Source organism: Sabethes cyaneus, chromosome 3, assembly GCF_943734655.1.
Source record: "Sabethes cyaneus chromosome 3, idSabCyanKW18_F2, whole genome shotgun sequence".
Taxonomy (NCBI): domain Eukaryota; kingdom Metazoa; phylum Arthropoda; class Insecta; order Diptera; family Culicidae; genus Sabethes; species Sabethes cyaneus.
In genome coordinates, this window is record NC_071355.1 from 143820009 (window position 1) to 143837619 (window position 17611).

The window sequence follows — 17611 nt, forward strand, 5'->3', positions numbered from 1 at the left end:
GGTGGGAAAGGTCAATATATTAAGGTTGGAAAAATATTTCCATAGGGAAAAGTAATATATTTTCAACAGTGTCTTGCCCCTCGGCAGAACCCTGAACAATATCAGCAACGCTGGCAAGGCCAATAGAGCTTTCTGAGAGCTCAGGCACCCACACCAGCGAACATGAAATACGCGTGTATATACATGATATTCGCCACATTTTGGGGAAGGGCTGATGCCTGTTTGCCTCATTTTCAAGTACCAACACAACACACATATAACATGGAAAGGTCTAAATGTTCATTCGAAACAGCAAGTATGGCAGCCGTGTTGAGGGTATAGATGTTTTTCGACCTATTTGACTAATCCCATCGACTTTCTCATCCCTTTGCTTTGAGTCTTCGAGAGAAAATTCAGAAACATCTGTCAGTTGAGCTGTCAACTATATACTTGAGATTGAGATTTAGCAGACTCGCAGTCTTTTCCGTGCTAATAGTTTTGTGAATATTCAAATTTCAAATTTTTAGTCTCTTATTTACTTGTCTACTACTCTGGTTTGCTGAAAATGTAAAATTGGTAAAGTGTGCGCTTCGGTCGGTCATGTTAACGTGTATTTTAGTATAGAGATAAATACAAGAGTACTGTCGTACAGATAAAGACATAAACGCATTCGTGCACATTTATGTTTTGTCAAATTTTACTGTATTAATCTGGGTGGCACAATGGCTAAAAATAGTGATCCTCAATAATAGTGATAGTGATAATTTGAAAAGTGCAACTAGTGCGACAAATAGCGCTTATAGGTGTTATTAACGCTCAGAACAGCTGAGCTGACCCGAAGTCTAAAACGTAGGAGTAATAAGATTCCGAATTTTGTGAAAAAATTGTATCACTGGAAGTTTACGGTAAAAAGTAGTACTCCGCCCCAAAACAATAAAATACAAAGATACGATTTTTGCACAAGTTTGTGTTGATAGTAAGTTCTAAAAAAGTTTCTGCAATTTGCACTTGGGAAATACAAGTCGAAAAAAAAATGGATGAGTTATCCGAGGCGGAATTGCGATATTATAATGATCTGTTCAAGATATGCAGTGAAACGTCCGACAGCAGTGGCAAAATTCCAGCTTTAAAGGCCACCTCACTGTTTCGCTCTGCCAATCTTTCCAACGAAGTTATCAACAAGGTAAATATATCATAAATTATATTGTATGCGACGATCAAAAAGTTGTAATTTTTATTTTGTGGTTTTAAGTATTTTTGTAAGCTGTTTCTAAATGAGTCACATAGTGTTGCCAGTCGGATGGTGTTAATTATTCATATCAGTATTAATGATTACAAAATTGCATTATGTAGATAACATCATGCACGTGTTGATTAATTTACATGTTTTATATTAATTATTCTGCACAAAATATGAAAACTGGACAAACTGGTTGCAAATGATGAAATGTCCCGGATACGGGAAAATTGTATGTGATAATAGTTATGTCTGCAAAGAATGTTTTATATTACTTTATTTTATTAAAAATGTTTAAACTCGTTCTCCGCTGTGGTATAGGTACTCGAACATTGGAACAATGTTCGCGTCCATCTAATCAGTTTTGCTGTTTATTCTATAATTATGGCTCCCAACCATAGAGAAACAGCGAAAGTAGACTTCTAATCTTTCAAATCAGTTATCCAATTGAGTTATATCCACGGTATAGTGGGAAAGTTCCAAAAGTGATAAATTTTGATTTCGTTGTAACGTCAAGCTTCCTTAAAGAATTCCTTAAAGATGAATTTTTGCGTTTAATTTAAAACGAAAACCATCAACTTTCATAGAAAATTTACTAATCTACCCGTATATATATATATAGAATAGCATGTGCTAACCTGGGATCTCTGAATTTTGTATTGTATAAATTGGCTAGGGTTAGCAAGATATTAGATTAGGTTATATTCAAGCGGCCGTAACATGGGAACTCAGACTTGACTCTGTGTAATGGATTTGATGATTCTTGCAGCAGGAATCACTAGAAAAAACGTGCCGATTGAGCCATAGTTTTGATGGCTATAAACTTGGCAGACTTCACAGCCGGTTGGTTACTAGAGTACAGGATAATTACGGGGCTAGTTGCCCCCTAATCCCTGACAGTAGCACTTTCCGGCCGAAATTTGAACATACGATGACTGGCTTGTTGAACCAGCATCGTAGCTCGCAGTTAACTAGGCGATCTAATCCTAGCAAGTATCTTAGGATCATGAGCAAACAATGCTTCGTCTCCTAATACACTGAACCTAATACACTTCCTTGATTGATAAGAGTCCGTGAGGTATATCTAAAATGTTACACACGGGATGTCAGATAAAATTATAAAAACTGATTTTACATAAATGGCTTAAACCCTTTTATATGCAGTACTCGCGGTATTCCAAAGCGCTTTATAGTTTGTAACCATGGGGTCTTCAAAAAACACCGCATTTTTGTCTCTTATTATTACCCAATTCAATGCAGTTTTACAAGAATGATCTTTCCGAGATTCTGATTGTTCTAGTATCTGATTGTACTAGTATTGGTTATCTAGTATTAATCGTTTTATTAAGATAATTCAGCATATGGCCTTTTACAAAAAAAAAACTGTAAAATTTTATGTTATCTGTACAACATATTGAAAGGGCAAAGCTCCTCTACTTCAATTGTTCCAGCGATCAATGAATCGAAATCACTAACGATTCCACTAAATGTATAAGAGCTCCTGCCCATTTTGCAGTGATTCATTTATAAGGCTCAGCAGGTTGTCTCCACTACACCGGGATTGACCCTTTTAAAATTTATCTGTCCATCTATGTTCATTTTGTAAATTCATGTTTTCGTTTAACAGTTTTGTAACATTTTCGCTCTTTACAATTGTCGACACTCACTGGTATGTTCTCAAAGAGAAAGCAGGGTACCGGAGTCTTGCAACGTTCAAAAAGCAAATTAAACAGCAAAACACTGAACTTTGGATGAACATTGCTTGCTATCTATACCTATAAAAATGGATTTCTGTCTGTCTGTCCGTATGTTCCGTATAGACTCGGAAATTACGAAGCCGATCGGCGTGAAAATTTGCTTGCCGGAGTTTTTGGGGTTATAACACGAGAACTAATTAAACAAATGGAACCAAATTTGGCATTTGGAGGTTTCAGGAGGCAGGAATTTTTTCTATGGCGAATTATGACCTTTCCCCCTTTATGAAGGGGGGCTCTCAGACAAATGAAATATAAATTTCCTCATAACTCGAGCAAATGGAACCAAATTTGGTATGTGGAGATTTTTGGAGGCAGAAATTCTTTCTATGGTGAATTAGGACCCCTGCCTTTTTTAAGAAGCGGGGATCCCATATAAATGAAATACAAATTTCCACATAACTTGAGAACTAATTAACTTTGTTACAATGACGGCGAGACCTGCTGTCTGGGAGCTCTTGGATAGGTCATCTAAATTGCTCTGCATACCGATTCCGCGTTGTGCGAGCAAGACAATGTCGTCGACTAGGTCGAAGTGATCTAGCTCCATCGTTAGAGGATTCCACAGGATTATCACAGGTCATTTATCATTTATGTAATTTATCATTGTGTTCTGACGCAAAGAATGAAATGAAAACAGTTTCATGAACATAATTATTATTTAAACGTAAAAACCGCTTCTGAAATCGCAGAACGCATGTTTGAACCTTAAGGGGAAATGAGCAGTCATTAACTTTTCGTCGGAAATCCTAATTTCGGAAGCAGTTTTTGGGCCCAAAACAGGGATTCTGTTTTTAAAAATGTATTCACTGCATTCTTCTTGTCAATCTGAAAACAGAGAATATATTTTCATTAACAGAATTTGTTTTTCAAACAAAAAACCTGTTTTTGAAATTTACAGAATCAATGACGACTCATTTCTCCTTAAAGGAAATTGGTAATGTCTTAACGGTCTTAACTGACATTTTCCGCTTTTGTAACTTATAACCAGAAAGTTCAGCGTATTTGCTTTGCTCCTGTGGAATTCTTGCGCCTTCCAGATACAGTTTCTTCGGAAGCTTCTTACTAACTATCTCTATATAGACACTCAAGCTTAAGAAATTCATCGGTTTTATTAATCATGTATTACCTAATTGGGGCACAGTATTATAACAGTCTAGCTCAATTCCTTCAATGGGTATGATCAATTTATAAACCGTGTACAGCAAGCAGGGCCAGCTACAAAAGACAAGCTTCAAGACTGTCGCAGTAGCATTTGCAACTCAATGTTCTTCTGGCATTCAAAACAATTTTTTACATGGAAGTGCCTTCATGAAAGTTTCACTTCGAGGCATGATGCTGGCCTAGCAAGCCAGCCGTGGTTTGTTCGAATTTCGGTTGGGCGGTTCGTAGTCCGCAGGGTCGTTGCACTAGCCCCGTAATTGTCATGTACTCTAACCAGCTACAAAGTCTGTCGATAAAAAAACGTCAAGTCTTAAAGACGCTTATACGCAAGGTTTTGCTTTATTTGCAATATCAAATACAAAAACATAGAACTAGCATAACAAATGGCGCATAAACAACAAAAAACTATCAGAAGCTTTCCGAAAAAAGTCACACATTCACAAAACCAATAAAAGGCACACCTTGGCGCATCAATAACATCTGATTTGATGAGATATGCATTCAGCAAGTCAATAATTTCAATACAACGAAAATAGCGCAGCTAAATTGCGATAGTAGGGGATACGATGCCATCGGTGGTTAGCATCATATTATTTATCTCGCATCAAACGAGCGCCGCGGGACCAAACGAAAAGCGGATGAGAAGAGACAGGTCAGTGTTGCAACCTTTCGTGCAGATGTCGTGTTTTTTCCGCACACAGAAAATTGCACGGTGATGCACTGGTGCCTCTTCCTTCCTATCTGTGCCACTGCTGATATTTAACGTGATATGAAATAGTAATGAAAAATAGCTTTACAACCGCTTCCTTCATGCAAGAAGGTATAAATAACTGCTTCCGAGTAAAAACGATTGCGACAGATCTGCTTCTCACACCAGTAGAAAACCATGCATAAATGCATGGGAAATGTTAATGTTTTGGCAACAAATTCGAATTTCACCAGTGTGCGTAATTTGTTTGAAGAATTTGCTTTTATTTTTTTAATAATATATTTTTCATACTATATTCGGGATATTTACTCGACATTGTTTTATCTTCAACAGATAACGTCGCTTGTCGGCATTCCACAGACGGCACTGCATCTCTCGCGACAGCAGTTTTACGGCTGCCTAAAGTTGATTGCGGCCTATCAAGCGTCGGTACCGTTACGCGAGGAGATTCTCACTTCTACGTTATCCCTTCCACTACCAAAATTTACCTGGATTGAATCTCCTACGTCTCTACCGACTTCAACGTCCGGTGCGGCATCTGCCATTAGTTCCGCAGGTGTAAGCGGTATGATTCCGGCTGAACGAAATGGATATGGCGGTAGGCCCACCGACTACATGGAGATGAAAAGTGGCAAAGATTTAATAGAACTAACGACCACCAGTAGTAGCAGTAGTCGTGAAAGGGTCGATAATATGTCCAACAGTGGCGACATGACTAACTCTGATCAGCCCAGCACCGACTCTGAAGTTGAACACAACGACGATTCAATAATAAGGTTATCCGAACGCCACCATGTAGTTAAGGTAAAGGGTCATGGAGCCGGAAAATTAGTTGGGGGCGGAACCAGCAGCGGCGTTGGGGGTTCTCCAGAGGCTTGGAGTACGGCCAGTGACAGTCCTACACCGACCAACAGCGTAGCAGAACGTCCTTGGGCAAATCAGGCCCTATGGCAGGGTTTAGTTTGTGAAGAACAGCGTCAGTTGTTGGGCACGGAAGAAGAGTCTTCTGATAAACATAGTAGCGATGATGATCAAGACACTGATCTGGAATACTTTTATCAAATATCGCAAACTCAAAAGGAATATTACTTGAAACAGTTTCGAACTATACAACCTGACGTGCATGGATTAGTTAGCGGTCAAGTTGCTAGGTAAGTTAAGTTTTTTTTTACACTCTCGAGCAACGTTCACTCAAACTTATTTTAATTACAGAGTGTTTTTTGAAAAATCTCGTATCCCAATAGAAGAATTGCGACACATCTGGCAGATGTGTGATGTTACACGAGATGGTGCTTTAAATTTGGCTGAATTCACAGCAGCAATGCATTTGGTGGTTTTACGACGAAATAATATCCCTGTTCCAAGCACCCTTCCTGCTTGTTTGATGCCAAGTTTACTGCAAAGTTCACTACTATCCGGTGCAAATAATGGCAACCAAAATCAACAAAGTAGCAGTATGACTGGAGGTTCTAGTACTGGTGCAATTGGAACCGAATCGGGAAATATTGCCGATCGTGAACGAATTGGACCGGAGGAAGCTGATTTGCTACATCTCGAAAGCGATGACAATACCGATAACGGTAGCCGGGTAAACATCGACAAAAAGGACTATCAACGAATTATTTCCCATCCAGAGCCATTAAAACTGAATCATCAATTATCAGCAACTGGTAATTCAGCATCAACTACAACACTAGTATCAGTTGGGAGCACCGAGCACAGTTCACCAACAATCGCTTCCACAACCGGTAACTCAAAACTGATCAACAACTCATCTAATTCTGGCAGGAAAACACCAACAAATTTGCCATCTCCACTGCATCACGCAAAATTAAAGCATTCGAAAAACGAACAATCAATGACACCGCCTAATAATTTAAATAATAAGGTATGTCTGTTTAATGAGGCTATATTAAGAAACGTTATAAGATATTTCGCTAATTTTTAGGAGTGGAATATTTCCAGTAAAGAATGGACCAAATTTGCAGAATCTCCCACATCCAATGTTTCTAGTCCTGGCCCCAAACCGGTTAATTTTGATATGCAACGTACGACTCAGGCAATCGTATCTGATCCACAAATTCTGCATCCAGTACCACTGCGAGTAACGCCCGTTGGTAAGTTAGATATATCGACTTGTTTACCTTGAATTTGCCCTAATTCTCTATTGCACTGCTGTAGGTGCTGAGGCTGCCGATAATAGCAATCTAGTCTACAGTGATGTGACTGTTGGAACAGGCGGTATTTTGATTGTCCAACAAGACGACTCCAGTCCAAAGCAGCTAACACAACTCCCTCAGCAGCCAACTCCAAATCAACGAGATTCACTGACCAGCGGTGATCTTCGCGCTATTCAAAGACCTCAGCCAAAAAAACCTCCATCGAAGGGAGTGGGTGCTATTCCGCCGCCTCCACAGCGGGAACCTAGTGTAACTTCTGCCAGCGGTTCGGTAGTCGTTGTAGATTCTATGGCCACCTCACTTGATACAGCCACCTTCAATAGTGTCATCAATAGTACTGCTGGACATGCGGCTTTGGGCACCGTAATTAACAGTGCCAGCAAAAAGGATCAACCTCCTCCACCTTTGCCACCTCCACGACCTGTACAGCATCGTCACACACGTAGCAGCAGTTTAGATCTGAACAAGCTTAAACTTAACACAGCTAGTGGTGTCTCGGGAGCTGCCAATATGACCAAGCAGTTGGAGGATCAGCTGAGAATGCCGCCACCACCTGAAGTTCCCCCACGCGTCACTCCAACATCTGAGCAACTCTCTGCTGTGCCTGGGTTTGCTGATTTCGCTCATTTCCCGAATACATCTGCAACTGGTGGAACGCACATGGTAAGTTTTAATGTAATGCTCGTCTTACTAAGCATTATATGTTGTCAAGGTTCGCTCAAGTAAACTTATCCGATATTCACTGAAAATTCTCCATTACTATACTGTAACCCGGAAAAAAGCCTTATCTAGTCCACAACTAATTTCGCCTCGAATAACAATGTGTTTAGTTTGTTAGTAGCCTGCTCTAAGTTTAGCTTCGGATAAATGTGTAGGGGGACCCGGGGCAAGATGGGCACCCCTCTATTTCACAGCTGCGAAAAAGCTTTTGGTTAAAAAACTTCCACAAACTATTAAATTGTACTGAAACGAAGTAATATTATAGCGTTAAACATAGTTTATCACGCGCTTGTTGGAAAAATTCCATGAAATAAATTATCGTTCTGACAGCCTTCATTTCTTATAACATTTTGCCATTTTAAGTAATTAAAAGATGCTTATTAATAAATTACAGCTCTTTTACTATTGAAAAATATGTACTATCGGATAGTAACTATCCTTATTGAATCGTTTAAACAATGTTTCTAATGGTTCTTTTATATTTTACTAGCTGACCCGACAAACTTCGTATTGCCACAAATTAACCTGTGTTGTACATAAATCATGAATCTCGGATGATGTTTGTCACAATCTCGAGTTTTGCAAGCCCCCCAGTGGGCGGCGCTTCCGACGGCGGGTCACCAGAAACACTTGCGACCGTCTCGTCCTGAATGATCTAGTGTTACTATAGGTAGTTTTTGTGGTCTGTTATTGACTAATGTTTTATGGAAGAGTCTCGAATTTCTCGAGTTCGATTAGTTTTTGAGTTTCGCAAAAATTTCTGTTTTATTTGTATGAGAGTCCATATCCCCCTACCACAGGGGTGAGAGGTCTCTAACTATCGTAAAATAAATTCAAGACTCCAAAATCTCCCACATGCCAAATTTGGTTCCATTTGCTTGATTAGTTCTCAAGTTATAAGGAAATTTGAATTTCATTTGTATGGGAGCTCCGCTCTTAAAAGGGGAAGGGGTCGTAATTCACCATAGAAAAAATTTCTGCCATCTAAAACTCCCACATGCCAAATTTGGTTCCATTTGATTGATTAGTTCTCGAGATAAGAGGAAATTTGCATTTCATTTGTATAGAAGCCCACCCTCTGAAAGGGGAGATGGGCCATAACTCGCTTTCTAAAGAAGAGAGGGGTCTCAATTCACCATAGAAAAAAATCTTGCGTCCAAAACCACTTACATGTCAAATTTGGTTCCATTTGCTTGATTAGTTCTCGGGTTATGAGGAAATTTGTTTTTCATTTGTATAGGAGCCCCCCTCTTAAAGTGGGGAAATCCATAAAAAATATACCATAGAAAATATTCTTGCCTACTAAAACACCCACATGATAAATTTGATTCCATTTGCTTGATTAGTTCTAGAGTTATGAGGAAATTTGTATTTCGTTTGTATGAGAGCCCCCCCTCTTAAAAATGTAAGGGGTCCTAATTCATCATAGAAAAAATGGTTGCCTCCAAAAACACCCACATGCCAAATATGGTTCCATTTGCTTGATTAGTTCTCGAATTATGAGGAAATTTATATTTCATTTGTGTAGAAGCACCCCCTCTTAAAGTTGGGAGGGGTCCTAATTCATCACAGAAAATATTTTTGCCTCCAGAAACCTCCACATGCCAAATTTGGTTTTATTTGCTTGATTAGTTCTCGAGTTATGAGGAAATTTGAATTTCATTTGTATGGAAGCCCCCCCTCCTAAAGTGAGGAGGGGTCCCAGTTCATCATAGAAAAATTTTTGTCTCCAAAAACACCCACGTGTCAAATTTGGTTCCATTTGCTTGATTAGTTCTCGAGTTATGAGGAAATTTGTATTTTGTTTGTATAGGAGCCCCCCTCTTAAAGTGGGGAGGGGTTCTAATTCACCATAGAAAATATTCATGCCCTAGAAAACTTTCACATGCCAAATTTGGTTCCATTTGCTTGATTAATTCTCGAGTTATGAGGAAATTTGCATTTCATTTGTATAGGAGCCCCCCTTCTTAAAGTGGGGAGGGGTCCCCATAGAAAAAAATTTTGTCTCCAAAAACACCCACGTGCCATATTTTGTTCCATTTGCTTGATTAGTTCTCGAGTTATGAGGAAATTTGTATTTCGTTTGTATAGGAGCCCCCCCTCTTAAAGTGGGGAGGGGTCCTTATTTACCATAGAAAATATTCTTGCCCTCGAAAACTTTCACATGCCAAATTTTGTTCCATTTGCTTGATTAGTTCTTCAGTTATGAGGAAATTTGTATTTCATGTGTATAGGATCCCCCCTCCTAAAACGGGGAGGGGTCCCAATTCATCATAGAAAAATTTTTGTCTCCAAAAACACCCACGTGTCAAATTTGGTTCCATTTGCTTGATTAGTTCTCGAGTTATGAGGAAATTTGTATTTTGTTTGTATAGGAGCCCCCCTCTTAAAGTGGGGAGGGGTTCTAATTCACCATAGAAAATATTCATGCCCTAGAAAACTTTCACATGCCAAATTTGGTTCCATTTGCTTGATTAATTCTCGAGTTATGAGGAAATTTGCATTTCATTTGTATAGGAGCCCCCCTTCCTAAAGTGGGGAGGGGTCCCCATAGAAAAAAATTTTGTCTCCAAAAACACCCACGTGCCATATTTTGTTCCATTTGCTTGATTAGTTCTCGAGTTATGAGGAAATTTGTATTTCGTTTGTATAGGAGCCCCCCCTCTTAAAGTGGGGAGGGGTCCTTATTTACCATAGAAAATATTCTTGCCCTCGAAAACTTTCACATGCCAAATTTTGTTCCATTTGCTTGATTAGTTCTTCAGTTATGAGGAAATTTGTATTTCATGTGTATAGGATTCCCCCTCCTAAAACGGGGAGGGGTCCCAATTCAGCATAGAAAAATTTTTGTCTCCAAAAACACCCACATGCCAAATTTGGTTCCATTTGCTTAATTACTTCTCGAGTTATAAGGAAAATTGTGTTTCTTTGGTACAGTAGCCCCCCCTCTTAAAGTGGGGAGGGGTCCTAATTTACTATAGAAAATATTCTTGCCCTCGAAAACCTTCACGTGCCGAATTTGGTTCCATTTGCTTGATTAGTTCTCGAGTTATGAAGAAATTTGTATGGAAGCCCCCCCTTTTAAAGAGAGGATTTATAATTCCCCTTATAAAGAGGGGAGGGGTCTCAATTTACCATAGAATAAATTCTTGTCACCGAAAACACCCACATGCCAAATTTTGTTCTATTTGCTTGATTAGTTGTCGAGTTATGCAGAAATTTGTGTTTCATTTGTATGGGAGCCCCCCCTCTTAGTAGGGGGAGGGGTTTCTAACCATCACTAAAACCTTTCCTGGCCCCCAAAAAACCTCTACATGCGTATTTCCATGCCGATTGGTTCAGTAGTTTTCGATTCTATAAGGAACATACGGACAGACAGACAGACAGACAGACAGAAATCCTTCTTTATAGGTATAGATAACGTTTCAAAAATATGCCGTTTTGCCGGGGTAAAATGAGTACCGTTTCCCGAGGCAAGATGGGTACCCTTAAACTTTACAACATAGCTTGTAAAAATAAAAATAACCTCCAAATTCAATTATTTCCGTTGTCATAAATGTTTTCGAGTCGAAAACGGTTAATGAATAACGATCTTCGAGTTGCCATCGACGCGTTGAATGTGAAAGGTTATTCCATTAGAAAAAACAAACAAAACTATGGCATGCTTGAGCAAGTAACGTATACCAATGGAATGAGGCCATTTAAGACCGTATTCAGCAAAAAATAAGAGAAAAGGATAATCCATCACATCCTTGAAATTAAAATTGCTAGTAGGTATAGAGTGACCCTCTTGGACCTTTGGCATTCAAGTTAGCAAAATAATAAATAATAATAATAATTCTCATTCATTCGATACAAATGCAATGGTTTTCAGATAGGACTAGCTCAGCAAATTTCATAAACAGCCATGCAAATTTAGCCTCGAATCCCTTAACAAACTTCAATCCCGAAAGCTCGAGACTATAAATTAACTGTTGGTAAACTGCTACAGTTGCTTAAAAATGTCAGCCTCACCACTGGCTTTTTTTTTACTAACACGACGCTTTTGGAACTTTTGTTTAGTAATTAGGGTTTTTCTAAAAACTAGGAATGTAACTTTAAGTAAATAATTCATTTATCAAACAGGTGCTCATCTTGCCCCGTGGGGGTGCTCGTCTTGCCCCTTCAGACTGCTTCAGATGGGTGAAAAACAACTATTTTCTTATCAAGTTTTTTCAATACAGTTTCAACGTGCACGTTTAGCAACGGTTAACTGAAAAAAAATCGTGTTTTTATAACCAAAACTTGAGCTGAGCTTAGGGTGCTCATCTTGCCCCGGGTCCCCCTATTGGTGCCCGCCCTGTTAGCGCCGGGGTACGATGCTGGTCTAACAAGCCAGTCGTCGTATGGTCGGATCTCGACTGAACTGGTGCCGCTATAGAGTTAATAGGATCTTTGCACTAGCCTCGTAATTTTCCTGTACTCTAATAACCAGCTGCGAAGTCTGTCGATAAAGAAGGGTCAAGTTCTTAAAGACGTTTTTACCCCTGGCGTTGCTTTCAATGTGTATTGGACCACGCCCGAACAAAGTTTTGCTCTTTTTGTGGACTTGTACTTACTTCTAGCAACATAGGGCCTGGATGGCTCTTGCTGTATCAAGAATTTCTCGCCACCGTACTTGGCCCAGAGCTACTCGTCGACAAATGTTGAGCATCTCGACACAAGCAAATCAGTTTCAACCTGGTCGAACCATCTAGTACGTTGGGCCCCTTTCTTCCTGGCGATAGATTTCACAGCACCATCGTCCGGCATTCTTGCGATGTGGCCGGCCCACCGTAGTCTCCAAACTATCGCCAGGTGTAGGATGAGATTATCTCCAAGTAGTGCCAGCCAGTAGTAGCTCGTGGACCATACCGCTTCCGTTTGTACTGATATTTATTTAATTGCTACTGATGATGACTCCACACCCGCTCTGACACCCAACGACTTCCTGCTGGGGTCATCCAACGGAGTAAAACTATTGTGCACGATCGACGACAGTGGCATAGTTTTACCTTTGGGGAGGCGATTGTTGCAAGCTCCAGCCAATTGCTTCTGGAAACGTTGAGGCGAACCAACCAACGGTTGAAAGCCCCATCAAATAGTAAATAAATAAATAAATAAACATTGAGTGAGCGACTACCTACCGGAAATAGCACGTCGAGCCAAGTGGTTCGTTGACGCCTAACTACCGCGAAACTGTTGGCCTAAGGGCAGAATCCTCTGCACTCATCCTGGACGAGATGTTCAACCCAGATCAGCGACAGTGAGAACAGCAACCGGTATCTACGAGGGTCCGGTAACCAAGTTGGCCATGCTAGAAGTGCGGCGCGAAGTGAAGTAAGCTGGCCAGGTGGGGACTAGGTACCTGGGGGAAGTGTTGGCAAGTTCATGCCAGTGCGCCTTACCCTATTAATAAATAAATAATAAATAATTAATAAATAATTAACACTGCATGCTAATTGAGCAGTCAGCTCAATAAAGTTAGTGAGTGCGACGGTTTCCAACACTGGCATCGTGCTATTCCTTCTACTAAACTCAAGAGAAGACCTAGTGTTTGAAATGTAAACGTATAGTATAAAATTAAAGCTAAAGATTATTAACGTGAAACCCTAATAAATAGCTAAAGCTAGCTAAATTTACATAACCTCTAACGAACAAAAGGCAAATTAAACTGGACAATTATCCATATTTACAATGTCATAATTCTAAACTAAAAATAAATAGTACGGATCGAATACAAGAAAGTACGCATCAAAGCAATCGAATCAAAGAAATACAGTTTAGAAGTATATTGTAGGCATACCGGGTAAAAGAGAACTGAACGCGGAACTAAATGTAAGTCAGCCTGTAAATTGCTTAATGATTAAGTCTGTTTTTGCTATGATCATTATATATTTGAAATATGATGTACGCCTTTTAGGAAAATAATAGTCCCCCTACCAGTAAATCCCAAGTCGCGGTCGTTTTATTTGGGGATTATTATTTCGGAATACATTCCGATAGGTTGTTGGCAATTTCCAACAGCGATTTTAATCCGATGTTTTTGTGTATCACTTTGAATCAATGAACACTTATCGCCTGCTGGCGTTTATATTTGATTTACTCGCGGAAACAATATTATTCGGAGCGCGTAAAATCACTTACAACAGTAAATAACGGTTTAACTCGAAAAAAAGTATTCCGCCAAAGGTAGTGCTTATTACCTTTCGTTCAAATACGCCAAGTACACGTATGTCTTCCGTAAGCAAAGGTACTCTTTCAAGTCCGTAGAGGGCTACAGGTCTAATAAGTGTTTAGTATACCGTCAGCCTATGAGCGGCGATATACGGTCCTTGATAAGAGCGTCTTGCAGAGGGACAAGTAGGCCCGACTTCCACCGTGAATGCTTCGTCCTTACTCATATTATAGTCGGCAGTGTCCAGAAATCTCAAATATATGAACATATCAGCCACTTCCAGTTAATCGCCATCAATAGTTACTATTCGTTCTCAGTAATTCCAGCTGGGGGATCCGCGGATCGAACCAAGCCATAATTGAAGTGAATTATCACCGGATTCTAATCCGCTCGTTTTCCCAGGTCTGTGTAACTCGCCCGTAGTGATGATCCTTTGAACCACATCGGACTGGACTAGTGTTCGATATCGGACCGACAATTGAAGTCCGGGTTCCGGTCCGCTTAAAAATCGGTATGAACTTTTTTATTCTGACTTTATTCCGCTCCGATTTGGCCCTGTTCTGGTTCCGAACCCGAAACAGAGCCAAATCGGACCAGAATAAAGTCGGACTAAGAAAGTTCGTTCCGATTTTCAACCGGACCGGACAGGACCGGAACCTGGACTTCAATTTTCGTTCCGATGTCGAACACTAGATTGGACAAAAGAGAGACTCCAAAACTCCCTTATTAAGAGTGCGACGTACTTAAATTCTCCACCAACACTGACGTTATTTGTGAGCGGGCAGAGAGGTCTGGGAGGACGACTGAGTTCAAATCCAGTTATAATTGGTTCCAATTATAGCTTGGTTCGATCCGCGCTTGCTTGGATAAAAGATTGCGGTACACAACTTTTTAAGCGTAGCTTCAAGGACCCTCCCTTGCCTCATCTCCCATTCTTTTCCCTTCACGCTTGATCCCAATCTGTTTTGGATCCTATCGACTCTGTGTTGTTTTATTACTTGCTTCTACTGTTCCCTCCGTTAACTGTAAAAAACTACCGATATATAAATTATTTATACACTTAAATTTTTTCACCGAACTCTGGCAGATACCTAACTCCAAATTTTTTTACCGAACGTTCGGTAAAATTCGATGGTGCCAATCGACGTTTACGGATCGTTAGTAATGTTTGGTATCATAAAAAAATTTATCGAACGTTCTGCTGCTCAGAGTTCGGCGAAATTTATGGTAATTTACCGAACTCGGTACTTTTTTTTAAGTGTGATGCCTGACAACTTTATGACAACTTTTAAAAGCTACCAAGTCGAAAGTTAGAAAAACAACTAAAAGTATTCCAATCCATTTTTCAGGTATCTGCCGAAAACAACGTCACCACCATCCTGTTGGATGCTAGCGGAAATATGACAACAGCGACTCACTCTTCCAAAGGCGGCAATGTTTCGAACTCGCTCATCGTTGGCACACCATCGCTGCAGACGGCTTCGCGGAACAGCGCCTTCGAGGTATACCGAAAGCCTCAGCATCAGCACTCTCGTGGATCCCAGTCACCGACACATACTGTGCCACCACTGATTGCATCTCGCAGCGTTGAATCATCATCAATGGAACATGAGAAACGTATGTTGGCACTCAGTGACAACTTGCGGCAGGTTCGTTTTAAAGGTAATGATTGTTCCAATGGCTCCGATGTGCTAAAGCATCTGAAAGAACAGAATCTTCTCCTGTTGCGGATCTGTAACGATTTAAGCGAGGAACTGCTGCAAATTCAACAGAAAAGAGAAGATATACGGATAAAAATCGAGCTGCAGGAACAGAATTTGGGTGCTGGTACAAGTACAGTGACTGTTAGTGGTGCACATCCTATAAGTACTACTTGCTCCTCAAGCCATCATGCGGTGTGAAATCGCCATAGTAGGATTTGTTGATCGTTGATGATAAGCAGAATGTGAATGATGTCGATGTACAGAATATCAGCATGTTAATTGTGATTTTGTCCCCCGAGATACACTGCTACAATCGAAGCCTTTTCCTCAAATGAAACACTATCCCGCTTAATAGAAAATCAGCAAACATTAAACATTAACAACATTTTAAACATTGTTAGCGACAGTAGTAAGTAGAGGGGAATATCTCATGAGATTTTAAACCGAATCGCGCCCACATTGGATCGTTGCAGGGAAACGTAGAGTTTAACACAAACTTTCAAACATCCATCGTTGTGGCTTCAAAATTAGTGCTCTATGTTGGAAAAGATACCTATAACATTTTGTGAAATCAACCGTTTTTTTTCCATAGGTTACGTTGCAAAGCTACTAAACAGTGTGCTGACTTTCATAAGTACAATAATTGTTACGAAGTTTAAACTATCATGGCAGTTTTTCTTCCGCTTAGCGGAATCGTTCTAAGCTGATACAGTTTACTAGTAGATAAAAGTCTATCGTACGAATATTGCACGTTGTGAATATTTTAATAAATTTGATTTATTGCATTTTTTATTTCCATTCGCTAAGTCGACTACTTATAAATTGAATTATTATGTAATTTTTTTTTGGCAAACGAAAATTGCTTCATCCAGATGTTACTAGTCACTACTGGTCACTGTTTCGCGAGAGTAATTACACAGATGAAAATCTCTTACTTTGCAGTGCTTCCCGCGAGTGTTTTTTAACTGTATTGTTCGACAATAATATAGGTCAGTAAAGGATAAAGTTGATTGGATACAATAAAACTTTTATTTGGAATGAATGAAAAAAAAAATAAATATGCTACGACTGAGAAAAAACCAGTAGCGTAGGTTTGAGAGGGGAGAGGGTTAGAAGATTTATCTTTTCGTTAAACCAGATTTTTTACCCCGCAAAGATCATTGTCAACACTGAAAGCCACGTATCGACACAGGCTTCACTGTCCAGGGCTTGTTCGTTCACTTTGACTCAATTTTTATATTTGACAGTACCGTCTCAGCCGAACAAAATTTGACTAAGTTGTATATTAGCATTTGTAGAACTAGTTATCATCTTCAATTTTGCTGAATAAAGTTTCGCTGTATCTGTTGTTGTTACGATGCTACAATGCTAGTACGTCATTAGTTACTAAATGAGCATTCATTTAGTCACTAATAAGGTACTAGCATTGTAGCACCGCAAATACAAAAGATACGAAAAACCTTATTCAGCAAAATTGTAGATAATAACTGGTTCTACAAATGTCCCATACATAACCTTGTAAAATTTTGCTCGACTGAGACGGTACTGTCAAATGAATCAACATTGAGTCAAAGTGAACGAACAAGCCCTGTCACTGTCTCATACCTTCCTTTTCAAACAAAAAAATTATCTGCGCCACTAAAAATAACGCTACTGCAGTAGTTGTCAATCTTGTCTATATAGTAAAATACCATCTTCAAAAAAAGCGTTGTTGCCAATAAAAGCCAATAAAAGAATCTGACCGAATGGGGATAATCAATCAATCCAAAATACATATGATACTACAAACATACATCAAACAGATATACGCATTTCTGTCTGCGTGTGTGAGCTTTTCGGTTAAACTAATTGCACGATACATAGTATTTACAAACACACAAGAGCCGATTCTTTATTCTGCGTTAAAATCTAGAACGATCTGATAAACGTTTGGGATTTATTGCTAAAATGGTTGTTTGATGACAGAAAC

At 39.6% G+C, this 17611-nt stretch overlaps 1 protein-coding gene across 1 annotated transcript; it reads left to right on the forward strand.

The window, feature by feature from the left end:
• Positions 1-458: 458 nt before the first annotated feature.
• LOC128740026 (ralBP1-associated Eps domain-containing protein 2) lies at positions 459-16996 on the forward strand. Its single transcript, XM_053835534.1, has 6 exons — positions 459-1162; positions 5177-5994; positions 6056-6731; positions 6792-6960; positions 7025-7686; positions 15289-16996. Exons 1-6 carry the CDS (start codon positions 1013-1015, stop codon positions 15838-15840), a joined length of 3027 nt encoding a protein of 1008 aa, XP_053691509.1. The 5' UTR covers positions 459-1012; the 3' UTR covers positions 15841-16996.
• The last annotated feature ends 615 nt before the right edge of the window (positions 16997-17611 follow it).